General features: G+C 32.7%; 2 protein-coding genes across 7 annotated transcripts; one reads left to right on the forward strand and one right to left on the reverse strand.

Annotated features, from left to right (window-relative positions):
- Positions 1 to 136: 136 nt before the first annotated feature.
- LOC106163868 (nck-associated protein 1) lies at positions 137 to 18,745 on the forward strand. 6 transcript variants are annotated; one of them, XM_087015413.1, is made up of 35 exons: positions 137 to 331; positions 2,339 to 2,449; positions 2,866 to 2,958; positions 3,182 to 3,238; positions 3,715 to 3,860; positions 4,020 to 4,110; positions 4,353 to 4,490; positions 4,823 to 4,871; positions 5,086 to 5,239; positions 5,599 to 5,655; positions 6,016 to 6,112; positions 6,918 to 7,042; positions 7,248 to 7,288; positions 7,476 to 7,567; positions 7,817 to 7,898; positions 8,051 to 8,109; positions 8,334 to 8,479; positions 8,740 to 8,872; positions 9,224 to 9,343; positions 9,630 to 9,769; positions 10,085 to 10,216; positions 10,680 to 10,795; positions 11,071 to 11,176; positions 11,509 to 11,639; positions 11,789 to 11,886; positions 12,090 to 12,183; positions 13,007 to 13,030; positions 14,199 to 14,281; positions 14,491 to 14,571; positions 15,883 to 15,906; positions 16,298 to 16,382; positions 16,780 to 16,890; positions 17,200 to 17,312; positions 17,483 to 17,572; positions 17,812 to 18,745. In XM_087015413.1, exons 1-35 carry the CDS (start codon positions 227 to 229, stop codon positions 17,938 to 17,940), a joined length of 3,453 nt encoding a protein of 1,150 aa, XP_086871539.1. In that variant the 5' UTR covers positions 137 to 226; the 3' UTR covers positions 17,941 to 18,745. The 6 variants fall into 6 exon arrangements, with proteins under 6 accessions (XP_086871539.1, XP_086871541.1, XP_086871550.1 ...); XM_087015415.1 differs by lacking the exon at positions 13,007 to 13,030 and adding an exon at positions 13,157 to 13,174; XM_087015424.1 differs by lacking the exon at positions 15,883 to 15,906.
- Positions 18,706 to 27,750, reverse strand: LOC106163869 (26S proteasome non-ATPase regulatory subunit 2). Its single transcript, XM_013541576.2, has 21 exons — positions 27,570 to 27,750; positions 27,084 to 27,140; positions 26,497 to 26,661; positions 25,997 to 26,118; positions 25,556 to 25,780; positions 25,073 to 25,231; positions 24,720 to 24,864; positions 24,231 to 24,435; positions 23,578 to 23,684; positions 23,207 to 23,334; positions 22,900 to 22,987; positions 22,579 to 22,741; positions 22,231 to 22,332; positions 21,702 to 21,766; positions 21,211 to 21,346; positions 20,973 to 21,055; positions 20,594 to 20,762; positions 20,106 to 20,327; positions 19,737 to 19,855; positions 19,463 to 19,577; positions 18,706 to 19,159 (listed from the first exon to the last, which is right to left on the reverse strand). Exons 1-21 carry the CDS (start codon positions 27,651 to 27,653, stop codon positions 19,092 to 19,094), a joined length of 2,727 nt encoding a protein of 908 aa, XP_013397030.1. The 5' UTR covers positions 27,654 to 27,750; the 3' UTR covers positions 18,706 to 19,091.
- Positions 27,751 to 27,770: the final 20 nt, after the last annotated feature.

Raw genomic sequence — 27,770 nt, forward strand, 5'->3', positions numbered from 1 at the left:
GGTTATTTGAAAGCAAATTAAATGTTTTATAAAATTTTGAAGACTAAATCGCATTGTTTATTCTCATTGTTTTTAGTTACTATTTATAAGAACATTGCGCTTTTCCTAATTTTCGAAACTAAACGTCATATATCAAACTACAACATCGGCATTGATTACTTCCTCCATTGAACATAATGGGCGGAGAACAAGGGTGAAGAATTTTTGTCCATTTCTGCTAATAAAAATGGCTCGATCGATAACACCCAGCCAGCAAAAGCTGGCGGAAAAGCTAACGATCCTTAATGACAGGGGGATCGGGATGCTTACCCGGATTTACAACATAAAAAAGGTAAGTATGTGTGCTCTCTGACTCACTTTTCAGGTGCCAATGCAATGATGGGAATGCCAAGTTCTGCCAACTTTGCTGAAGTTGACATGTTATTGTTACTTTATACTACTATTCGTTATCACATTTGCCAAGAACATAGATATCACTTTATAATCGCAAAGTGTGCCAAAGATTTCATGGAAAATCTGAAATTTAATTGCTTTCCGCCTTCAGTTTGTGCACTTCGTTTGAGCATAAATCATTATTATTTTTTCCCCATTTGGTCATTGATCTTTTTAAAGTTATATTATAACAGGGGGATTTGAAACTCATAATTTTTAGTCCAGATGATGGCCATTTTCACTTCCACTGCAATTCCTTTCAGTTTTACCTTACCTCCCCCTCCAATGCTCCAATGAACGTTACTGAAAAGTTTCTTTTCTTTTGATGTTAACTGAGATTAGTTTTGAGAAAATGGTGTTAACCTATTTTTCAATTGGCCTTCTAATACAGCTTTACAAAACCCTTGTTTTTAATGATTTTACTGATTGTATATAAATCACAAATTTGAGCATGTGTACTGTGGTAGTTTTTATATTATAGACCCTAGCACACTCAGTAAGTTTTTAAGTACAAAAATAAATGTTATAAAGATGGGGAACTTTGGACTATATTTTATGAATAAGTTGTCAGATCAACCCTAGATATTTTCTGTTAAGCCTAGGTTAATGAAATAGATGGTCTTGTAGCATGGATCGTTAAATATGGTGCTGTATGCCAAATCTTAATGCCTTAAATTCAATTTTGGTTTGAAATCTCCAGTGAATGCTCCTATTTAATGAATGTGTTTTGTTATTTTGGCCTATCATTTATTATATAACACATTATTATATCCCAAGACCAGCATGGTGAGTTTAATTTTGATGTAAAGCTGTGTGTGCTTAAAATAGTATTGATTTACTTTTGGTTATGCCCTGTTATTTATTTATTTATTTATTTATTTTTTAATATAAATGTTGATTTTATTTGCAGACATTTGTCAATAATTCTTGAACTCAGTGAAAATGTAATTTTGCCTCATTGCTTTTTTCCTATAATCTAATTTCTTTCAAAATGTTTAAGATTTAAAGAAGGGTTGACATAGAGGAATTGCAATGTTATGTTTGTGCCAGAATGAAATAAAAAAACAGACATAAGCACTAAACAAGCAATTTTCTTCTTTTCCAAATGTAATGTATCAGATTTCAGTAAGTTAAAGTTGCTGGCAAAACTGTATAATGTTGTTTAGTTAATGTTTCCTATCATTCCTCTCATTTTTTCTTTATACCTTTGCATATACTTAGATGTGATTGTTTGAAAAGGCAATCTCCACATGTTTATTTTCTGATAGAAATCCTATTAGACCTTAAAGAATATACTTGTAGTTGTCATTGTCCATAGATGTGCTTAATTAGAATGTGCTTATTTAGTTGAAATATATAGTTACCCATTAGCAATGATTTATGTGGATTTCATAATAAAGACGTTGATAGCCTGCTTTATAATGTCTCCCCTAAGGTGTAGTCTTCAACAGTCCATCTTTAAAATTGGTACTAGTATGGGTGTCAAGGGAAATGTTTCATATTCTGCTCTTATCTGGGAAAAGTCTTCCTTGCGGCAATTTCTTTATGTCATCTATGTATTGTCACTCCTTGTAAAGTTAAACTAATACATGTAGTATTGTGTTGTTCTGTAATAGTCTGACAAACTTATTAGAATGAGGATGGGTAAAACAGATGTGTTGAGTTTGCTGAATATAATAAAATGGTAAAAACTTTTTTGATTTGCTAGATGCAATACATATAAGAAAATTGACTTGTAATTTATCTGCCTGTTTATATTTAACAGTTAGTGCAAATCTTGATATTGTCACATGTCAGTTTTCTTTATAGTTTGAAAAACATTAAAAGTCAATAAAAGTATTAAAGCAGGTATTTTAGAAATCTTGCTAGGCTGATGAAATCAAAGTCTGTTCCTTTAATTTTACAGATGTTGAGTAATCCAGAGTCCAAGCCATCATTTCTCACAGACAAAGCATTGGAGGCTGCCATCAAAACAGTCTCTAGGAAGTTCCCATTGCTAGATACAAAAAGCTTTGGTGTAAGTTGGATTCTGTGCAACTTTGAACTTTTAAATACTAAGAGCTTTTTAGAAATATTAACTTAAGTTGCAAAGTTCTCAGAGATTAAGAAATTGAACAGGTGGCTGAAATACCTCTTTTTTATGGAGTGTAAATATTGAAAAGCTAAGTATGATTTTTGTCACCAATTTCTGAGAGGGGCTGTTCCTTCATTATAGAACCTGAACTCACATAGTTTGCCAAATGCTTACCAAATGATAACATTTTAACCTTCATAACAAAACAAAATAATGCCATTAATCCTCATCAAGGGAGCTACTTCCATAATTATTTATACAGCTATAATATACACAGTGACTATTTTAAACACAATTTTTATTGAGGAGAAACAGTTTTTCTTTCCACACTTTAAATGGTTACCATTCCATTTTTTCAGAACCAAGTGGCTCCAGTGAGTCATTTTAAGACAGAGATCATCAGGTCACTGTCCTTGTACTATTACACATTTGTGGACATACTGGACTTCAGGGTGAGTTATAATGTTAGATAAAGGTTTATTACCTAATTTACCTTTATGCCTGTGAGTGTGAAAATGAATATAATCAATATTTAAAAATTTTTACCTTTTCTCTTGTAACAATTGAAGCATTTTATAGTCCTGTGGAATTTGTTTTATTTGTTTATAAGATGGATGACCTATATGTTTTAGTAATGCTGAAAAAATTCAATCTGGCATTTACTGTAATTTTTAGGATCATGTGTCTGAAGTTCTTACTACGATGGATGCACACCAAGTGCGCTTGGATATTGTAAGTATCTTATCATTTAGAAATATTTGGAATGTGTACTTGTTAGAAAAGAGAACAAACTATAAGATGCCACTTCCTGGTTAGTGTGATCTGCCCTGAATTTTCATTATATATTCCTATCAAACATAGATAAGATAACATTTCCAATGAGAGCTAAGTGGGGCAGCTTGTGTAAACCTTGATAAAGAAATGAACTCCAAGTAGAAAAACTATTTGACATCTAAATATTGTATTGCTTTGAGAAAAATAACATTACGATTTATGTGCATAAAATGTAAATGTCTGTGAGACATAACAACTTGCAATTAAACAATTGCAATTAGGCATATTTACAAGAAGCTTAAATTTTGTTTTCTAATAAAATTGCCATTTTTAACATTTTTGCTGATATATGAAAGAAGATTAGAGTCAATTTGTTAGCGTGGAATTTTACTATATATCCCCTCTTCTATTTCATCTTGATTGCTATTTTCTAGGGAGCAAACTTTGACCTGACCAAGAACTATCTGGATCTGATTGTAACATTTGTAGCTATCATGATATTGGTGTCCAGAGTGGAAGACAGAAAGGCAATATTGGGTCTCTTTTATGTTGCTCATGAAATGCATCAGAATGGACAAGGGTAAGTCATAGACATCAGAGACAAGGATACAATTAGTTGATAACTAAGTATCACTTTCAAACCTAATCTTTCATCATTTGGTTGAAATAAATACAATAAACACTTGATTTGTTGTGGATTGTAAACCTAATTGAATAAATTCTAAATATTATTTTTCAGGGACCCTTCTTTTCCCAGACTTGGTCAGATGATTCTGGACTATGACCCACCATTGAAAAAGCTCAGTGAAGAGTTTGTACCACATGCAAAAGTTAGTGCTGTTACAATATTATTAATGTATTATTAACATTTGGGTATATTTAGATATTGATATGTAAATTATATAAATATACATGTTTTTGTAGTATTTTGTAAAATGTTATTGGTGTAAAGTGTAATAATTATTTTTTAATTAACCTTGTAACTTTTCTAAAAACTTTTAAATGAATTATCAGGAAGTGGTGAAATCATTCACATGCATTATAAAGTGCTGATTTTATTTCCTCACACTAGATGGTGACACTTGCCCTACTGTCATTAAACGACATATACCACAGGAGGAGCATGCAGGCTCACCAGTGGAGATCTGCTCAAATGCTCAGCCTCATCGCGGAACCTGCTAAGATCATGAACACAGCACAGGAAGATATGGTGAGGAAAGATGATGACATGAAACAGATTAGTGTGATGCATTGATATTATTAGTTATACATTTCTTTATACAAATGGGTTTTATAACTTTGCGTAAATTATGAATTAATAAAATTAGGTTTTTGTAAATTATGTATAATAGTAATAATAATAATTAGGACAAATTGTATATGAAATTTAAAATAAGTTTTGAACTGCATGTTCTCACCTTTCACAACCTTTGTTTGTATTGACTTATTGCAAGTTATTTTGGATTCTTAAGTGGTACTTTGCAAGTGTTTTAAAATCTGACCGAAAAAATTTTATCTGAAAAACCATTGTTCATATTTTAGATGCCTTGCGAATATGTATCATTAGATGTGATGGAGAGATGGATTCAGCGTAAGTATTTCAATGAAAGATCAAATCATTTTGTAATATGTAGAAAGTTCTGTGCAGGTAGTGAAATATTATGTCAGTAGAGTACATTTAAAAGAAATTAGTCCATGCCATGTCTGATTCACCATCAGACTGAGTGTCTTCTGTGAGATTGAGTCAAGTACATTATCATTTTAACATCAGAAGATGACAAAACTGTATTTGTGCATTTTTCCAGTTGGTTTCCTACTGTGTCACCAGCAGTTAGCTCACCAGGATGCGCTGGAGTTGTGGAAACAGTCTCTGCATGGTGGTTATGTTGTCACACTGTTCAGGGACGAGGTACTACATATCCACAGTTATGCACAGAATTACTTTGAAAACATAAAAGGGTGAGTTTTGTCTTTTAACTGTCATTTGGATTTTTTATCAATGATGACTAACCATTAAGTAGATATTATATAAACTCTCTGTACAAGCTAAAAGAATTGATTAGCTAGGGCCTGAAAAGAGATAAGAAATTAGACACTACAGTGGACATCATTGTTAAGCAGGAAACTGTAAAATGTCAAAATGTATTGTCACTTTATTATAAGCAAATCAAAGTGTGTAATCCTTTGAAATATTTTCTGGCAGTAACCTGAATATTTAGATTTCTTTACATGTTATTTACAATATGTGTTAATTATCTTAACATTTTCACAGGTAGATCTTGATGTTATTTGATGCAAAAGTTATCTTTCCCTTTTAGATATGGTAAAAGAGTAACTGAAGTCAAGGATTGGTACAACCAGTGTTTACACCAGGCGTGAGTATCAGAAGTTTAGAGATTCTTAATAAGATTATTATTTTATTTTGTTAGATTTTAGTACCATGCATTTTGAAACATGTCAATTTGATACACTTTACTGTGTAAGATGTTGACTTTAATTTAACTGAATTTAATCCATATTTGTTAAACTTTTGTTATGTTTATATACAGATCTGTCTTTCACAATTTTTAGATTAATTTTAGAAGTTTAATTTAGTTGAATGTGTCCCATGTTTACTGTCAAATGCATGTCACAATTTGCTTAAGTTTGGATAGATTATGGTTGTATCATTTTAAAAATTAATTTTTCTATTTAAAGATTTTGTAAAGCATTATACTTTCACATTTACTTCACAGTCCAGCAATTCACAAAGACAAGAGGAAATTCCTGAGGTCTGCTCTGAAAGAACTGGCCCTTGTCTTCACAGACCAGCCTGGACTGCTAGGACCAAAGGTAAGACAGAGACATGAATAATGCACTGATAATGTCCAGGCACTCAACTGATATTAATCTTTGGTATGGTTGTAAATTTTGCCAAAGGTATATTTTATTAAGTTGAAAGAAGAGCTTGTAAAAAGATGTCATTATTTGTCATTAAAAACTTTGTCATTTACATTTAAGTATTTAGCAATACAGTATTCAACAGAATAGAGATGTGCATTTTTTTCATCCTCTGTGATATTTATTAATTACTACCACCAGTGTCTACGCTGGCGGTACTCATGGTTTTAGTCCCGACCCGTCTCGTACAGCTCCGCCGGCTCCTGCAGCTCCGCTGGCTCTGCAGGATGGCATGGGATACAAGTCACCGCTTCTCCTCCTAGACCGCAAGGACTTGTGACCCCATCTCTTGGATTTAGGTCACATATAATCTCAACTTGAACCCCCTGAAAATTCAATGCTAAATATCTCCCAAACTGAAGGAATTATGGGAAAAATTTCTACAGAAGCTTGACCGAAAGTCATATGTGGAGATTCCAAATATGCCCTTGGATTTGACTTTTGACCTTTATTTCAAGGTCAAACAGGCCAAAATTTTCTAAAAATGGGAATTTTCTGCAAAAAAAAATATTTGTTTGTGCCAATTTTCAGAAACTACACAGACCTAAGTTCTCGTATCATAATGAGAACCTTGAAATTGACCTTTGACCTACTTTTCACCACGAACTGAACTTTGCAAATCTAGCCCTTATATCTCGTTTATTTTGATACCATTTAAATGTCTTTGCTATATATTTCTATGCCTATGCAATTTCAGGCCCTGTATGTATTTCAAGCACTTTCCTTTGCACGTGATGAGATCCTTTGGCTCCTGCGCCATGTGGACAATCCACCCCCCAAGAAGGGTGGGGTCAAGGTGGCATTGGAGGACTTTGTAGACAGGTGCAGAAATTTTATATTCTTCCTTGAAATTTATTTACATGCTTGCTTATGGAATGACAAATAATTTTTACTTTTCCAATGAAATGGATATTGATAAATTAAATTAAAAAAATTGCTTTTAGAATAACCACATTTAAGTCATCAGTATATGTGTAATCTGGCTGCAAATTTATGTTGATGATAAAATTATCAAAATAATTTTCAGACAAATACCAGAATTATTATTCCACATGGAAGAGTTGAGAGGTGGGTATATTTCAACCCTAGAAATGATCATCTTATAATTTATTACAAATGGCACACATTTGTCCTCCCAGTTATACTGTAAACAAGTTTGTCTTGGTTCTCATTCAATTTGGTCAGGTAGTCCATGTCATCTTTATATATGATTTATACGTACCTATAGTTTTATTGTCTTACTCTGTTACCCCAGCTTTGGTGAAGAAGTACAGTCAGGTGATGCAGAGGTACTATGTGCAGTTCCTGTCGGGATATGATGCTGTTGTCCTTAATGGCCTCATACAGGTATGTCTTCCTTTCTCAACCCACAAAAATGAGTGTGTTAATACAGAATGTTAATTTTTGACAATAACTTTCATGATAACAAGATCTATAAAGAATGGTAGAAATTCTTTTAGCTGGAATGTAAATTGATAGTTTGCCAGCCAATATTACGTCTGATAACAATTGGACTTCATCAGGGGGTAATGTACGTTCATAAATACTGTAGATAGGTATGAATATTAGATTATGATATTTGTATTTAAATTGCAGACCTTGTCAGTTTGTCCAGAAGATGAGTCCATGATTTTGTCTTCATTTTACAATACTATGACCAGCATATCTGTAAAACAAGGTGAGTTGGAAGTTTGAAATATTCTTTATTCCAACATTCATAGCTTGATGTAGAGGTTACTCCATAAAAAATTCTCTTAGGCTTTTGTTAAACTTTGAGCCATATTGATTGCAAGACTTCAGCACAGGGTCATCTGTTTTATTCGATTTTAGTGGAAGAAAATGAACTGTTTGACTTCAGGGGACTGAGACTTGACTGGTTTAGATTACAGGTACGTTTTCTTATATAACAGTTGATACATTGGGAAAATAATATCAGAAATACTTCTAAATAAAAAGTTTTCATAATCATTTTTGTGCACAATTCTCATTTCACTCTAAAATATTTCCACAATAGAGGCCATTCATTATAGTATTGGCATTTCTGTTAGCTGTTTTATGTCAGTTTGTTTTAAGTAACAGCAGGTAAATATGTTTTATTAATTTTCTCCTGTAGGCCTACACTAGTATTGGGAAGGCAGGCTTCAACCTTTTAGAACACAGGAATCTGGCCAGACATATGAATACTGTCATCTTCCATTCCAAGATGGTAGACTACTTAGATGAGATGCTGATAGAAACATCTGATCTATCCACTTATTGGTGAGTGTGATCTCACTGGTGCCACTTTTAAGTTTTGTGGGTTTACATGTGAAAATTATTGATGTAGTCAAATCACTTAATTGGTTTTTCTGTCAATTGAAGCATATTGTAGGGATTTTACACGCTAGTCTAAGCCTAGAATTGTGTAAAATAGTCTCTTTAAAGCTGTAAATTCATTTTAAATTATGAATACATGCCAATAAGATTAAACTGCTTTCTAACCGTTAATAAAACATACCTGTCATATTTTCCATGGTCAGTTTTCATACCACCATATTTGAGCTCCAGTTCAAGCAATGTATGGAGCTGCCAGCCCAGCACAGGTTCAGCATTGCCTTCCCCCTGGTCTGTGCTCACTTCATGAATGCTACACACGAACTTTGTCCAGAAGAGGTGAGTAAAATCAGATTTAGTGAGTCACTGGGTTTTGTATGTTTAATATATATATATATATTTGAAAAATGTTAATGTTAGCTACACTGCATTTGTCTTTTATGAGGAAGTAAAGATATTGAAATTTTTATTTCATAAGCTCAATATTAGTATGATGTTTAATTGGATCATCCAATACATAAAGAGAAATTATGCTCTTTTAGCACTATACTGAATACTGAATACCAGAGACTTTTGTAGAAAATAATTTAAAACATCTTGCCTTTAAAAAGAAAATATAAATAGCAAAATGATCATATATCCTTTTAAAAAATTCAAAAATTTAACATTTAAAATATAATTTGAAATAAGCGCCACTCCATTGGCACAACCAGCATCCAGTACGCCAACTGGTTCCTGAAGGAAATGTCTGAGGAGGTGAACCAGATCATCACCTTTATATGTGAGGAACAGTGCATGCTAGCTGACAAGGTAAGCAGTGATATTTTTATTGGTGTGTGTGTGTGTGTGTGTGTGTGTGTGGGGGGGGGGGTGCATATCTTCTTTCTAAGTGCAAGCAGTATTGGTAGCACGGACACTGAAGTTTATCTGTCTTGCTTAAATTGTCTCTCAAATTTAATGGCTCCATATGTTGCATTAGCCAGTTGAAGCTCTAAATGCTCAAAAGATGTAAAGATGTTTGGATACAGACCATTAGTTGTGCTGGAGTTTTTACAAGATACCAGAATAATATATAGTGAAATTATTTGTGTTTCAGCTTCTTCCCAAGAATTGTGCTGCCCAGCTGGCCCAGGTTTACCAGAACAAGAAGAGGAGAGACAAGAAGAAGCAGGCAGGACAGGAGATGGTCAAACCAGGAACTGAAAGCTACAGAAGGAATAGGGAAGATTTTACAAGGTCTGTTTTATCAAGTCTGGTGCTTAAACCCCAGTCATACATACATCAGTTGAACTTACCTTCAGTATGTACAGCTGATCTCCCCTGAAAAAAACTAGAATTGTAAGGTGTGTATAGAAGTGTGTGAATCTGTTGAATGGAATTCCCCTTTTATTGTTGAAATTTCTGAATCATTTTAGAAGAGTTGAATTCATTAATGAAAATGTCAATTGTTGAAAAGTATTTTACTTTTCAAAGTTAAACCAGAATTTATTATTTTGCCACAATGAATTTTGATGTTTTCATGTATGACTAAATTACCGATTTGTTTTTTAGAATGGACAAGCTCCACATGGCCCTGACAGAGTTGTGCTATGCTCTTAACTACTGCAGTATTATACAAGTATGGGAACATGGCTTTGTACCCAGAGAGTTCTTTATCCAACATCTAGAGACCAGATTTAATAAGTAAGATCAACAACAAACTGTGTTTCTGTTTAGATATAGGATTTAGTATTTGATTGTAAGAAGTGAGAGAAATTCATATATATATATATATATATATATATATATATATATATATATATATATATATATATATTTTTTTTTTTTTTTTTTTTTTTTTTTTTACTGAAAGTTAAACTTTTGTATTAAAAATTATATTTGATAAAATGAATTTAAAAGATTTTAAAGTATTGCATTTTTAAGGTTTTAAAAAAGCTGTGTAACATTCAGTTTTCTGATGAGGTCTGTTGCAGAAAGAACAAATTATCATACCATATCATATCATATCATATTAAGTAAGATATCATTATCATCATCTTGCTGTCCTTTTCTGTTAATTTCATCCTCTTAATAATGTGCAAGATTTTTGCAAGTTGTTTTTTAATATCTGCAAGTTATATAATATTTACTTAAATGTCTCTTTCAGAGCATTGGTTGGGATGATGATGTTCAATCCTGAAACCAGTGAGATTGCAAAACCTTCTGAACTATTGAACAGTGTCAAAGCAATAATGAATGTGCTGCAGAGCATAGAAAACTACGGTAATACACATTTTGGTCAGATTAAACAGCAGGCTAAAATAAAACTTAAAATGAATCGAAACTTGCATATCATTGTGTTATTCTGTTAATTTTTGTTGTGTGGAGTCATACATCTCATTATCTTCACTCTACAGTAGTTGAATATGTATTAACAGAATATTTTTTTCTTTTCTGGCTTCCTGAAGGCAGAATCTTATTTATAAAGATAACTCATCCTGTAGTATTATGGTGTGTCATGCTCATTGGAAGATAATTAGTATATCTCATTGTTTCAGTTCATGTTGATATAGCCAGAATTTTCAACAATGTATTGCCACAGCAGACACAAGCCAATGATAGTTTCACAGGTGAAAAAACTATCACTTCCATTTATACAAACTGGTAGGTTACTTTTATTACACAATAACCTTGCAGTGTTTTGCTAGATAAAATGCTGATTCTCAAAATTATGTCAAAATAATAAAATTGTTGACACTTGATTTTATATTGAATAAAATTAAACAGATTTGAGATTGATGAAAACAGCTCATCTTTGCAATATAAATACTAGTTATTTCATCATAAGGTGTTAAAGTCAATAATCTCAGATTTGAATTCATTTAATCATATTATTACATTAAAATCTTTTCCAAACATAAAGTCACATCATACCCACCCAGCATGGCTGTATATTATAATGTATCATGTATTGTATATATCTCCTTCCCCACCAGGTATTTGGAGGTGTTAATGAGACAAGTGAGTTCTGGACACATAGTCTACTCACCCAATCAGAAGGCTTTTGTCAGTTTGTCCTCTGAAGAAAAACTTCCTTTCACAGCTGAAGAATATGCTGACATCATGGGTAGGAAGCATTACATGCATTGATCAGAAATAGTAGTTGATAAAACAAAACTGATGTAAAAAGTTTAAAAAGGGATGTTGGTGCTGTGTAAGATGTTCTCATGTCTGTCTGGTTCTAGGTTAACATAATGTGACTGTTTTACATTTCAGAGCTGCGTGCCCTGGCAGAGTTGATAGGTCCCTATGGCATGAAGTACCTTAGTGAGAGACTCATGTGGCACATCTCCAGTCAAGTGGAAGAGCTCAAGGTAGGGGGGTTTGTAGGAAATTTGAAATTGTTTCTCGATTTACTTCTATTATAGATAATTTTTTTATCTACATTGATATTTTTATTTCCTTAAAGATGTTATGATATTTCTTTCTATACATGACTCAGTACTTGCTATCAAAAGTTTGTAATTATTTCCAAACATATTTTGATTTAAATTGTAATTGTGACTTTTGTCTCCAGAAATTAGTAGTAGTGAACAAGGAGGTTTTAAGCCAGCTAAGGACAAGTTTTGATAAACCAGAACAAATGAGAGAGCTATTTAGGAGGTTACAAAGTAAGTGAAAAGCTTAATGAACTAAAAAAATTTAATCCATACCTTTGACAGTTTAATAGATGTTTTTATGAAAGAGATATATAAAGACTTAAAACGTATTATACACATTTTAGATCAAACTAATTCATATTTAGAACACTTTATATTGGTATATAAGAAAATTTAACTAAAACATTTGATTCCAGATTATATTTGACTGCAGTTAAAGATGGACAACATTCATTTTCAAAATTTTTTCTGAACAATTTGAATTGAATATCTCTCTGAAATTAAAAAAATTAGCTTTGCAATTGATTTTTATATCTAATCATTAATTAGGTTAAGTATAGTTTTGACAAATCTAAAGATAGGAAGAGTAGTAATTTTTAACTTTAGTACACATTTGCCAATGACAGCTGATAAGTGGAAGGATTATTGAGTTATTTGAGTGGATTTGTAAAGTGTAGCGGAAGAGAAAATAAAAAAGATTGAACATGAGGTTCTATGAAAATTTTGTTTTTGTTATGAAGACAATTGAGGGATAAAGATTTCATTTTCATTTGTGAAGGTTTAGTGAAGCAACTAGTTAGATTGGAAAACTGGAACAATTGATGTATTTGTGCCAAGCCTTCAACAATATTTTAGGATAAGCTTGCTTTGATGTTATTTAGCATTATGACCAGATATTTTAATAATCTTTGAAGAATGTGATATTTTGGATGCAATTTTTGTTTTGTTATATGCAAGCAAATTGTGGGACCCAGAGCAAAGGACAAAATAATAATTCTGTTGAGATAATGTTCAGCAAATGAAGTACATTAACTTTTATTTACAATTTTGGCAGAGCATAATTTTGGATCAGCAAGTGGTAAAGAGTCATGGTTCCAAATTCTTCTACCACCCAATTATTGTTTAACTTTAAACTGGAATATGTATTGAAAATAGCAGTAATATCTTTATGTGATGTAACTTCCTTTCCTTTGATATTTGCAAGAACCCAAAACGGCCACAAGTAAGATTGATATTCTACAGTTGTTACAATTCTGCCTTGCCCATGAACTTGAACTTAATGTCAGCAGTAAAGCTGAATGTGTAATTCACTTTCAAGTTCATCGGTGTCACTAGTTGTCTCCCTAGTGCTTACCAGCATGCCAGCAATGTGATAGGCAGGGCAAGGCAGCAGGCTTCAATTTTACTGTTGTACTGTGGTAGTTTCTCTGGATATTGGCCATATGATTCTGATGAAGTGACCTACCCTTTATCATATATATATATATATATATATATATATATATATATATATATATATATATATATATATATATATATATATATATATATATATATATATATATGATAAAGGGTAGGTCAGAAAGAGGGAGGGAAAAGGAGGTGTAAGGAGAAAGGATCGAAAATTTTAAATCAGAATCAGGTGGTTTCCATTTCAATATTTGTTTAATATATTTTAACACCAAAGATTTAGATTAACAGTTATCCTTTTTTGTTGAACACCCCCATCCAAAATGAAAAAGCTAAAAAGTAAATGTCACTATTTCAGTTTATTTATTCATTTTCATTCCCCACATTATGTGTTGTTTTTGCATGTTTTACTTTCATGACTCACACATGATTTTTGTATATTAACTAGAAATCTTTGTTATGTGTCACTTTTGCTATAGTATGAATGATAAACAACGTGCATTAATGGAGAAAATCAATGTTGTATGATCCTTTGCATGGCACACAGTATCAGAATGAGGTGCTGTTTGATGTTGAATTTATTGTACGTTAAAATTGTTAACACCAGTTAGTATCTTTTATGTTATTATGAAGGTCTGTTAACAGCATTTTATTTAGACTTAAAGAGTAGCAAATCAGTTTGCTTAAACCTGTGTATTTATTAGTATTAATCTCCTTAATAAAATAATAAGAAATTACCCCAAAGCCCATATTATCATTTAAGTAGTCATGAATTTTAATAGAATCGTGTGTTGGGGTTTTTTATATTCATGTTTTAATGGTCATGTCTCCTCTAGGTGTGGACAGTGTCCTGCAGAGAATGACCATCATAGGGGTTTTGCTGTCCTTTAGAGCACTGGCTCAGGAAGCCTTGGCAGACGTAAGTTCTGCTTGCAAGTGTGACAATACCCTCTGCAATTTTCATCTTTTTCCCTTTTTACTCTGAGTTTGTTATTCAGTAAATTGTTGTATGCATTCTGAATTACACACACATGCATGCACCCATGCACACACACATACACACACACTCACATGCACACCCGTACATGTGATTTTACTACAGTGTAATGTAATATATTGTCATGCTAGGTACTTGAAGAACGTGTTCCCTTCCTGCTGTCATCTGTTCGTGATTTCCATCAACATCCTCCCAATGGCCAGGATAACATGGTAAGTTATTGACACAATTATCAGATGATACCTTTCCCCTCTTTTTAAGCAGGTAATATACAAGGCGTGAAAAATATAGTTTTAATGTTCATTTCCACTGTACAGTGATAATGGCAGATAGAAAACATGTTGTGCTTTTGAGTTGTATGCCTTAGCTTTGTGATAAATAATTTGCATACATTTGTTTTATGGTAGAATTAATTTAACGTCTAATAGTGTATTTTTACATATTATTTTTGTATAAATTATGATTAATTTATGATGAAAGTTATGTAAATATTCAGATTGTTTTAACTCTCCCTTATGACATTTTAATTTAATTGAAAAATTTTGCTGCACAAATGTTATTCAAACTTAAATTTATTTATTTGCAACAAATTTTTATTGTGAAATGCTATAATGATAATAAGCACAACTTCTTTACTTGGAATGATTCACATATAAACATGCATATTAATGGAATTATAATGGCTTTCCTACAATGCATTTGAAGCTGGCAACCATTCGGAGTCAGGTGCTGACAGTTAAATAGATATTTTTTTAAGCCAGTAAAATAGCCCATTGTTTTGTTTAATGATTTTTAGTATTATAGTTGGCTGTTTCATTCTTAACGTGGATTATGTTACCATTTAAATGTGTACTAATATATGTGCTTTGATAGTTAGAGCTAAGTTCAGTGCCACTAATTGTGGTAACATGGATGTGCTTCCAACTTGGCAAGCATGGCTTTTTCCTTATAACAGTGCAATTCTGCTTTAACCAAATTATTGCCTCTAGTTTGGGTGGAATTTTGACAGATGTAGCTAAATAGTATTGGACAAATAGATTTGATTTGTCCAGTTGATGATAATTATGCCAGGTCAACTTTGGTGCTGGGTCTATTGCATGGCATTTATATGTGGACCATCTAACTGGCAACTAGGATAATAAAATACCTGCTCTATTTTCTCTTAGCACCCCTTTATAATTCCTTGTTCCAATCTCACTGTCTTGGTCATTTAATAGAAATGGGATGGATTTTTTTTTTGTGGATCACCCAGTTATTTCATTAATTTCTTAATGCTGGTCGTTACTCTCATGTTGGTAATTATTACTGAAACTTGCTCCCTGACACCTTGATGTTTTGATGTTTTCCCACTTTGGAACATTTGGAACAATTTCCTAACAGGTGCTTTTATTACTTGGTGCTAACTGTTTCAGCACAGATAGTGATGCTTACCTATCTAGCTCTGTGTTCAATTGCTTTTACTTTAGTAGTATAACCCTACCAGTTCTGTTTCTTTATTTTCAATGCTTTTTTGTTTATTTTAGAGCAAGCGTATACAAACAAAGTTGGTAGGTGTCTTATTGAAAAAAAATGAAATAAAAATTGGCACATTCAACATAGCTTCTGTTGAAAAGTGTTTAACTTTCGTTTTAAAGATATAAAATGTTTTAAGCACTTTTTCACTGCTGAGTCTTTCAAGTAGAGAAATTTATAAAGTGTGAGATAACACGTGTGTTACTATTTCTCTCGGGAAAAGAGCAATTTCTATCTGCAAATCACTACAAGCTTTTAGTTAACACAGTCATTGTGTGTCTAAGTCTTCATTGATCAATTTTTGCTTCAGGTTTCAACTTTTTACAATGATTTTTCTTAGTTCAGAATTTTAACATGGCAAAGTTTATTCCATATGAAACTAATACTGTTTAAAATTCCAATATTCAAAAAGTTTTTTTACCTTAGATTGTCAATGAAATGGCCAGTGCTGCAGGCCTTCCTTGTGACATAGATCCGGCCTTATGCAATGCTCTCAGGGCTCAGAAAAATGGTAAGTGTTGAAGCCAGAAATGTTTATTTTCTGAATTTTGTCAAAGTAGTTTAGTTTGTAAAGGTTATCTTATGTCTGTAAAGTGATTACTGTAGTTATGAACAATCCTTTGGAATCACTCCAATTAAGTATTATATTCAATAGTTATTTTTCATTCTTACTATTTAAGCCAACTTGTTTTCTTCTTTTTGCACACTCCAATGAAGTATTATATAATAGTTACTTTTCATTCTTACTTTTAAAACCAACTTGTATTTTTCTTTATTGCAGATTCTTTGCAAATTAGCATATTGTTGAATTTCTCCTTAACCTTTTTTACTAAGAATATTTTAAGATAAGATGACAATAGTATCTCCTTGTAACTTTTGTCATAGGAAATGATAAATATACCTTTCAGAAACAGGAGAAGATGAATACAATGTGTCCTGTTTGTTGATGGTGTTTATTGCAGTGGCCCTCCCCAAACTGGCCAGAACTGAGGCTTCCACATTTAGAGCAGCTCTGGAAGGTAAATCATCTTGTATAATTTACAGCATCCATTGAGTAGCAATTTAATATCTCAGAGGAAAAAAATAAAATCAAACCCTCAACACTATCAAACTGGTGAAGTAAGTGTTGACATTGAAAAAAATATTATATACAGATTTTGCTTGGTATTCCCAAAGTCTTATATTCAACTCATACATTTATATCACCTTACATTTGAAAAATACATTTTCTGTTAAATTAAATTCATGTATTTGTGTATTCTTTCTGTATTTACTCCATGGGGGAAAGTTATTACTTGATTTATGGCAGTTCCACATTATCTCTTAAGGTCACGTCAACAACAGCCACTGCCTGGGCAAGGCCATCAACTCTCTGGCTGGAGCCATGTTCACTGTGTATGGACCTGGAGATGTGGAGGACAGGCTGAAAGAATTCTTAGCTGTAAGTGTATAATTGTCTTCATACATGAGTGTATAATGGCAGATAAGTGGCAGGTGAAGAAATACTTTGCTACACATTAGAATTGTTATTATATGAAATGTATTACACATATAATCTAAAAACAAATGATGATATTAACAGTTCACACTGCTATGTACTGTCTGTTTCAGCTTGCATCTTCCAGTTTGTTGAGGCTTGGTCAAGAGATGGATAAAGAGAGTATTAAACACAGGGAGTCTGTTTACATTTTACTGGACCAGGTAAGTTATAAGGAGGTTAAAATGTGAGTTATGGAGGATGAGATAAATGAGCGAAGGCCAAAATCTTTCTGCTGCATCCCAAAACTTCAATCATTTTAAGTGACAAATATTTCTACCATAACAGTTTAGAAATCCTTTTATAGAACACTGCATTATAAACTTATAATATTCAGAAAACCAGAAAGGCACCCTATTTTAAAATTGTGAAACATAAAGATCATTGCACTTTTTCATTTCAGATTGTCCAAGAATCTCCTTTCCTGACAATGGACTTGCTGGAGTCTTGTTTCCCATATGTCTTACTTAGGGATGCTTACCATGCTGTTTATAAAGCTTCTGATAGCTACAACCGGCCACCAAGACAGTGAGGACATTGAAACAGTTGTGTCCAATTATCAAAGTTATTTCACGGCAAATTCAACTTGTGTAGGAACTAGTTTAGAGTGGAAAGTGAACATCAACTGATACTACGAGGTAGTTTCCTTTGGTGCAAAAGACTGTATAAAAAGGGGATAATAAAATAGTAGTCTTAACTTGCCATGATGAAATTTGATGAAAACTGCAATTTTACTTAATATTCAACAGCAGCCACTTTGGCAATACATTTTCCTCACATTTTTTAGTTTACTGCAGGTATAACTCTGATATTTATTATGAATACAAATTTCTGAGAACAATTTTTTTTTAAATCTTATAGAGGCTATTCCTGGACTGAAGAATTCCTGTTTTTGCTAAAAAAGTAATCTCTCTGGTAGAATATTTCAAATTAACAGATAGAACATTGAAGTTCACATGTTTACTTAAACTATTACAATATGATAAATGAATATTATGATCCTTTAAATTTTGTGCTGTTAAAAATCCACTCGATTTTGATCAAAGTAAAAAACCAGTTATTTTTTCAGGTGTGGGAATAGGTTATCCCAATTGTGTTCCACTAATGCATGAACAGAATGTGTATTAGTTTAATATGTACCATTTTAGTATTTTTATACAGATTATATTAGCAGGATGTATGCGATAATAATGATTCATGTGAAAGCTGTCAAATGTGGTAACTTGAAAATTCAATTTAATTGACAATTTGAAGTATTTAATAATAATTCTACTTCAAAAGTGTAGAAAATAACTAATTGTACAAATAAAATGTTTATTACCATTATGTATATCACATACAGTAGTTTTTGTTATGCATTTGCAATACATTTAGGACATTCTTCTTATGTTCCTCTGTCTCAACTCAAGCTCTATAAAGGACTGGAGTAGTGTTCACATTTCAGAAGACTGATGCTTGAAATCATTTAGATTGGATAAACTTAAACCAGTCATTCCCTTTCACACACTTATAACTGGCAACAGATAGCAAGTAACATTGTCTGGCAGCAACTTGCACTGAGACCTCAAAAATAATGTGTAAACAAGATGGCAAGGACTTTTGTTCATATATCATCCAACTGACTTAAATGTCTACTCTGTCCAAGTCGAATTTTTTCATATTCATTTTGGGACCAGGTGTTCTTCAAGCTTCATAGTCTGGATTTTTCTTGAGAATAACAAAACCTTCCATTACTGGTGTGAGGGATAAATCTGATTACAGTCAAAGAAATATTCTGAAATTCTACACAAAATAATCAACATTTGTTACTTGACAAACGAAACAAAATTTCTACCTACCCATGACAAAACTAAGTCATTTTTGTTCTAAGTAAAATGGACTTGATATAAAGTGTTTTTTAATTGAAATTTTCCATAGATACACATTGTGTCTTCTTAAAATATATGGCATGTTTTGTTGGCTAAAAATAGTGCTAGTACCTCTTAATAAGCGAAATGGGTTTTAACTGAGCAGGAAAAATACATGTGAATACAGTAAACCAGTGTAAAGGATACATTCTTCTGTTGCCAGCTCTGCTCTTTCTCCATATGCTAACAGTACTGGGGTGGTGTGTGTCTGGAATCCTGTGATAGTCTTAGGTTTGCCTGCCTGGCCCACAACATCTACAGCCTTTAAAAAACAAAATTGGGAACAAAACTGATATTGTGCATAAAAATTTATTTTCTTTCATTCTGCAGACAGATTCTTTAATTCTATTTTACCCCCCAAAAATTACATTTTATCTTGTACATTAAACACATCTAGAGCATTGGAAGGATTTAAGCTCACCTGTCCAACTCTTACAGGTACTGGCAGTGGTCTTAGCTCTTCATCAAATGTCACCAGCATTCTGGGTTGAATAGCAGGCACCAAGTTGAACAGTACATAGTGAGATTTACCAAGTATAACTAGATGACAAGAGGAAAAGAAAAATAAATTAAGGACAGGTATTCAATTTTTATTTATTAATAAGCTTGCCAATCACAAAAGGAATTTATACCCCTCAGAATACCTCCATAAAAACATGCAACCAATATGGCAGATTTGAATAACATAAAGAGTGCATTCTTTATTAAAAATGTGAAAAAAAAAATCAACAAATTATTCTGAAACCATTTCAAACATTAAAAAATTCAAAATATGCTGTCATTAACTCACTTGTCTTGACATCCAAACATGCCACCAACACAGCCATGAGACCTGCCACTGCCACTGGACTGAGTAGGGTACGGTCACTGTGGTATGGGCAAGTGGTCAGCGTGCCCTTGCCCATGTGGGTTAGTCCCTGGGCTATACGCACCATAAACAGGTTGTTAGGGTCCTTCCCATGGTACACTGCTAACTGGCGTAACATGGCTGCCAGTCTGGCATTGTTTGTACCTGAAAATAAAAACATATCTTGACAATTGTGCAAAATGCTTTTTATTGATTACATCAAAGAATTCAGAAACCCTTCACAAAAATATATATCATTATAAAACTTAGTTTAACCTATTTTCAAAAAAAAAAATTCAGTCATGTTAAAAAAATAATATAAAGAAGTTTTAAAGGTGGTTTCAAGTTTCAAAGGTGGTTGGATATCAAGTAAAATATAAAGTAAGATACTTAAAAATAGAAGTGTGAAAATTACAAGATATTGCACTTACCTGCTCCCACAATACCCATAGCTAAAATGGCATTGTATGAAACTTCTGGATCACTATCATGAGAGAATTTACTAAGAGTATCCAAGATCTGGAGTTTAGGATTGGATGCCGATACCAGGGCTAGGGCAAGGGGAACGGCCCTTCTGATAGCTGGTTCACCATATCTCAACTAAAATAAACAAATAAATAATAATTCCAAAGAAAAATACTAAATCAAGAAGAATTAAGAAGCTCTCTATGGTATTGTAAATGATAGTGTTAACAGTGTCATTAAATACACAATGACATTTGCTTAATAGAGAAAGGGTGAGGGTTATGATTATTACCTTATCACACTGGCATATCTCTGAAAACACAAAGTCACTTTCTGAAAACATACCAAACTTCCAAACGTTCTGAGAGTCATCTCTGCCCCTATATCTTCACCCATTGCTATCAGAGCAATTCCTAATACTGCAACACCTGGATATGAAAATAAAAAAGTGAAAAAACACTTTCATCACAATATTATGTTGAAAACATTAATCATGGTGAACTTAAAATTGCTGAAGCATTCAAACATCAAGTCAGTAGCTTATGTTGTCACAATTTATCAACAAATGTTCTTAATATCATACCTTGATGAGCTGCTAAATCTACCAAATTGTCCTTCTTTTCCTCCTTTTTGTCTTCTGTCTTTTCTTCTTCTTTCTTCTCTTCTTTTTTGTCCTCTTTCTTCTTCTTATCATCTTTTTTATCTTTGTCTTTCTCATCCTGCCATTTATAAAAGAACTTTAAGACTATGCATAACTGCCCAATTACAAATAATTCATTACGCATTTCATAGTTTCACATGTTAAACTCTGCAAATAAAATTATAAGAGAATTTTGAATACCAGAGAAACTTTATCAAAAAAAGCTCTAATGCAGCAAGTTACAGAAAATATGTCACAGGTTACCAGCTTTCTGAGGTCCACCAGGTTACTCACACAAATAGACTACAATCTTTTTTCTTTCCTGCACAGCAATAACCACTTTACATAGATTACTACAGTACTATATATAAATATATATAAAAATTGAAATGAATGATGGCATTTTTTTGCTAAAAATGCAGAAGAACAGTTACCTTTTCCTCATAATGTTCAGAACAAATGTGGAGTAAATGCTGGACTTTCAAAACATTTCCCGTTCCTAAAAATAGAGAAAATGTCTATAATTAGTTACAAATAGCTGATATACATTTCACATGAGGAAAAAAAATTTTTTTTTTACATTCATCTAAACGTGTCTTCATGTCTTTTCCCTATGTTATCATTTTGTGTAAGTAGCAGTTGGCTAATGTGAAAAATACCTTGTCAATTATTACTACTTAAAAAAAAGAGAAAAACATGAACATATGTATTCCTGCTAATCAAAAGGAAAAATGTAGCAAGCGTTTCCACACGATTAAGTTGTAAACCACTATGTCGTAGGATATTACAAGCTCTTTGATCTAGCAGTGACAAACCAAGATGGACAGACATGTTAATACTGCCTTCTTTTCTCTTCACTGCATATTTATTATGTCTTCAAATCATTACACTCATTCCCCACAACTAGTCAAGCTACAAGGGGATGATCCCATTTCAAAATGCTCACAACAACTTCATTCTCACCTGCAAAGGCACAAATGTCCACCATTATAGTTGCCAAAGACTTGATAGGCTCAGCCATCACCTCTAAGGCTGCTAACACAGCATCTGCAGATTCTTGTTTGCCTTTTGTAATGTAAATATTTACAAGACAGAATATTATATTCAAATACACACATGGGGCACATATTAAAAATAAATATCTTCTTTTAAGTTTTATTATAATATGGTATTCAGTATTTAAAATATCCAAACCAAGATTTGAATGGATTATGAAAATGAGTGACAATGAACATAAGTACTTCAATAAAAAAATCATTTACTCATGACAATCAAACTATAACTGTGCTCTTTTTCAACTAGTTACCTTACCCAAATAGGTAAGAGCCAGTCCTAGTACTAAAAATCTGGCATACGGATCCTTCAATTCTAATTCAGATTTCTCCATCAACGTTTGTAGAATTGTGGATGTGACATCTCCATTACAACTGCCTACTGCAATCATACCACATGACAAAGCTGCCATGCCCACAACCTATAGAAAATTAATAAACTGTGTTACATCATATGCATTTATAATAAACTGATCTGGTTGTGTTCAACTACGATAAATAGGCATGCTTTAGGACTGCAATCCTTTCTCAAATGGAGAACATACTCCTAAATAGTCAAATCACTTTTGTTTAGTTTTACCTCCATGTTAGACTTAGAATCTCCCATCACTGGTAGTAGCAAACTGATGACATCTTCTCTGTTGGAGCCAGAATAGGCCAAGCCCAAACTGAAATGCATCATATGTAAAAAAACTTTCATTTCTGCTTACAAAAAAATCAATTTTTTATATTTAAAATCAGTTTAAATTTTTTCCTTTTAATTTTCTAGCATAACAAATTGCAATAATCAAACCTTCATTAAAGGCATTATGTATGTAATTTGCAACTAGCAGTGAAAACAGCTCATAAACGAAATTCAACCCAGGCAGTTAAAGCTTATAACTTACCCTACAATAGACCCTATCCTCATAATATTGTTGCTGTGAAGTACATAGTCCGACAATAAAGCAAGTGCTGGATCACATTCATTTCTCACACCACTATTTACAATGCCACAAGCAAGCAGAGCTCCAGACTGTAATCAAAATGTCAATTAGTTAATAAAAAAACACTTCAATACACTTAATATTCTTCATTTTACTTAAAACTAATTTACTGATGCATTATTATAATGCTGTTTAATGTTACATAGGTCATGCAATTGCCACAGACAAGCTAAATCTGAAAAATGGGGTACAGCAAAAGAGAACTTTTTACTTTTTTTAAAACTTATTTCAAAAGTAGAACTATCAACAATACAACTATTATTCATCCTTACTTTTACATAGTCCTCTGAAGAGTAAAGGTATTTGTCAATCTGTGTCAAGCCACCATCAACATCCCACAGGAGGATGAGACCTAAAGTAGCTGTGGCACTAAGCATTCCTGAAAATACCCAATACATGTGTTGTTCAAAATATTCTTAAGGGCAAGCAAAACAAAGATCTTAAAAATACAATTTTATGAAAGCCTGCGCTAAGCATATAGTGAACATCCATCATTATGGAAACCATGGCTAGAACCATAATTCTATTATCCAACATACTCTTACATTACACCTGTTAATTTATAACCATAACCATTTTTTAAATTTAACCAACAATATGCAATTAGATAAATCTCAAATTTGAATTATGCAATAATATTTATCATTTATTGTCGTATTTATACTTATACAAGTATAAAATGAAAATTATTATGATCTGTCAATAAAATAATTTCCTTGAATAAAATAGATAAATATAAGTAAAATCAATTGTGGTCATTAAAAAATGTGTTGCTGATGTGTGAAAACTAGTTTTGGTGTGGGTGGATGTTGCTTTTAGAGACTGTAGTTGTGATGCTGATAACATAGGTATAAACAAATTAGCTTTACAAGTTGGTGATTCATAATTGGGACAAAAGCCAAATGGAGTCTGACAATATCAATACCATGTTCTTTGTTTTTATAGATCCATTTGCTGCCATCTTCCATCAGCAGTTTGTCTTGTCCAAATGCGGCATTTACAAATCCATTGACAAAAGATGCTGCCAAGTTCTGCCTGGCCGAGTCCACATTAGAAGGTCCAATTGTTCTGTTGGGTTCTAGGTGACTCTTGTAAATGTCCTCTGGTACTTTAGGCTCCATAATATCCAACTGTAATAATTAGAACAGGTTTGGTTGTGTTACAAACATGATATATCATTAAACAATTTATTTTCCTCTAATAAGTGGGTGGATGTACTTGGTAACTGAATACATTGAAATGTTATGCTAGTCACAAAGGTCCAAATTCCAACTTGGTTTGAAAATATTAGAAGCCAAACCATGAACAGTAAGGAGAGTGAAAATCTCAGTACACAGTCATGAAAGTCACTGAAAATAAGTATTAGGATACATCAGCATATCAATGTGGGACAATAATGAAATAACTGTGTTACCTCTCTTGCAAGTGCTAGGAAATTATTATTGAGATGTGCATTGGACATGATTTCTACTAGATCATCATAATCATCCATTTCATCATCCAACTCCAAAAAGATCTGCTGTCTGCCCAACATATATGCTAGCTGCTTCTGAATCATTCTGAAAATAGATTCAAGTGATGAAATAATTAGCATTTCATATACTTAAGTTAACCAGGGCCAACCTAGGATTCCACACAGCGACTAAGACCAGAAAAATTGATGCCTGTCAATTGAAACAAAATACAAATCTTTTAAAGTCTACAATAATTTTTTTAAATTCAACAATAACACATGGCACAAGAATGAAAATAGAAATCATTACTTACGAGTCTTTGCATGACAAAAAGATCTCCTTCACTAAGTTTGTATCATTTAGTTCCATAGCACAGCGGAGAGCCTCTGGGTAACGGTTGAATTTACGGAAAATAGTGAGAGTTGTCTTCAACAAAATTGTATTCTCTGGGTCTGGTACATAGGGAACACAGCTGATACAAAGGATAACAGACAGTGGTAGAACAGTCACACAAAAAACTGTGAAATACTGGCTTCAGTCAAATATAATATTCATTAGATTATGACATATTAAACATAAAAATTATATACCAAAGAAAAAATGTGACATATTTCAAGATAGTTAAATACAAATACAAATTGAAAAGTTACAGCAATAGCAACAAATGGATCATATAAACATTAGTAGGAAATAATATTCTATGTGGGTAAACAAGCTATCACCAGTAGAGGCATAAGTTGCAATCACTGGGATCAAATAAATATTTTTGTTTTGTTTATAAAACTGTAGAACATACCTGTTCAGATACAAGCATACCCTAGGGAATGCATTCTCATCTACATAATCTTCAAGCAGGTCCAGCCTTTCAATCTCCATCAGCAAGTCACAGGCCTCAGCCTCAGCATTGTGATGCATGGAATAGGGTACAATCTGCTTGGCAAGTTTGAGAAGTTCTTCACGCTTTTTGGTCTCTTTTTCTGGTGTGTCCTGCCACTCCTGGGCAACCTCTCCACTAAGATGCCTGGACACATTAAAGAAACAGTTTTAAATTCATACAAATTCAATCACGGATATTTTAAAAAACTTATAAGGTGTTGGACAGCTTTGAGCATACATGACCTTTTACTGTCTACTAATGAGACATTGAAAACTATTTTATTAGTAATACAGATGGAATGGCATCTCTAGCAGTATTTCTGGCAATGGATACTATGTCACAAAACTACTTGAATATTACCTAACATATTCATGTCCCCATGCTCCAACTTCTTCATGTGAGCCAAGCATTCTGAACTTGAGACAATCTCTCCCTTCCCCCATTGTCATACCCAGCACAGAGATGATATCTGCACAGAATGCCTGAAAAAAGAGAAGAGAATAAGACTAAATTTGTTTTAAAAAACATTGGTCAAACAATCTTTGGCTAATTTATTTTCATGGATGGATGGATGGGTACTTCAATTACGTGAGTTAGTTACTGCTACTTTTTAAATATACATATGAAGCAAGCATGGATCCTCTATAAGGCATATAAATAATTCAAGATAAAAATGTCTTTGAAAAATTATGACAAAGAAAAATGTAAGAATAAAATCTAATATTAATTATATTTCTCATATTAACACACACATTTTACTTATATCTTTTTAAAGTGCAGATTATATTTCTTTCATATGCTGAGCATGTCTTTAAAAAATTTGGATAGTGCTTCTCATTAAAGTAAATTCCAAACATTACCTTAGTTTTTGTATCTTTTATCTTCTCATAAACTTGCTTTAAAGTATCATAATGTGGCCTTAGGAATTTAAGGGGCTTAGGAACAGAGGTCATTGAAGTGGTAGATGCCCGAATCAAAGTCCTCATACTTTCCAATGCTGGCTTGTAAAGCTTTTGGTTTGGCTCCTGAAAGAGGTTGAAATGATGATATAACAACAAGAAAAGCACTCCGAGAGCACAGACCTCCACCAAGGCAGCAATTTTTTATTATTATTGATTATTGATTGATTATTGATCCGGGTCACCACCAAAAACTAATCACTTCTAAGTTAACCCATTTCCCACCTACCCAGAAAATTTCATCCAAATCGGTCCATGACTTTTTGAGTTATGTTGATGACAAACAGACAGACAGACAGGGGTGAAAACATAACCTCCTTGGAAGAGGTAAGAATATGCATGTGGAGAATGAGCCTAAAATCCACTTTTTTAACCCAAGTAGGTCAATTACTGAAAAAGTACCATGTTGTTACTTGACAAATACTGACTACCATGAGTAAAAAAAAAAAAAGATTCAAAATTATGGAAATATGAAAGAAAGAAATTACCTGAAGTCTTTCCACCAACATGTTAAGCTCATCTTGCAATTGCCTGTCTTCCTCAGACTAAAATTAAAAAGGACCTTAATCAGCATGTCAAAAAATCCAAATAAGCATATGTGTCTGCTAAACACAGGCATTTCCCAGTTACGATCTGCATTATAGTTTTCTAATCAAACAATGACAAACTACCAGCACAAATTATTTCACATTTGATTCACACACTGAGTGACACAAATACACTTTTATGACATATACCTGCAACTGTCAAAAGCCGTTAGTCTTGCTAATAAACTGTTTGGCATTTTAATCATTTAAAAAGAAAAAGAAAAAAAGAAATATTCCATGTGCTGATGTGAGTACGTTACTTGTGACACAGCAAATTTTGCACAGCTATCATGAACTCCGTCAAGATAAATTTCTATGTGTTTAAGGAATTTTGGCATTATAAAATGAAGAAAAAGTACACGTCAATGCAATTTAAAGTTTTCTTACCAACTCTGGTTCATTTTCTTCCTCTGTTTTCTTTTCTTTTTGTGTTTCTTTCTCTGTATCTTGCTTTTCCTTGGTATCCGCCATGTTGAACAGCCGGTGTTTGAAAACGAGACAAATAATCTCTATACTCTTTTCTAACTGAGGCAGAATATATTTGAAAAGGCAATAAAGTGAAATAAACTGCATCAAAATACTAATAAT

This window comes from Lingula anatina, chromosome 1, assembly GCF_051362555.1.
Source record: "Lingula anatina isolate TDL-2025a chromosome 1, LinAna3.0, whole genome shotgun sequence".
Classification (NCBI taxonomy): domain Eukaryota; kingdom Metazoa; phylum Brachiopoda; class Lingulata; order Lingulida; family Lingulidae; genus Lingula; species Lingula anatina.

Bases quoted from the DNA above. Each gene is read 5' to 3' on its own strand.
- LOC106163869 (XM_013541576.2), bottom strand. From the start codon at position 27,653: ATGGCGGATACCAAGGAAAAGCAAGATACAGAGAAAGAAACACAAAAA. The intron at 20,328-20,593 runs GTAAGTGCAATA...TTTTATTTTCAG, and splicing joins TATGGGTATTGTGGGAGCAG to GTACAAACAATGCCAGACTG. The intron at 19,856-20,105 runs GTGAGTTAATGA...CTTGTCATCTAG, and splicing joins ATGTTTGGATGTCAAGACAA to TTATACTTGGTAAATCTCAC.
- LOC106163868 (XM_087015413.1), top strand. From the start codon at position 227: ATGGCTCGATCGATAACACCCAGCCAGCAAAAGCTGGCGGAAAAGCTA. The intron at 8,480-8,739 runs GTGAGTGTGATC...TTCCATGGTCAG, and splicing joins TCTGATCTATCCACTTATTG to TTTTCATACCACCATATTTG. The intron at 14,572-15,882 runs GTAAGTTATTGA...TGTTTATTTTAG, and splicing joins CCAATGGCCAGGATAACATG to AGCAAGCGTATACAAACAAA.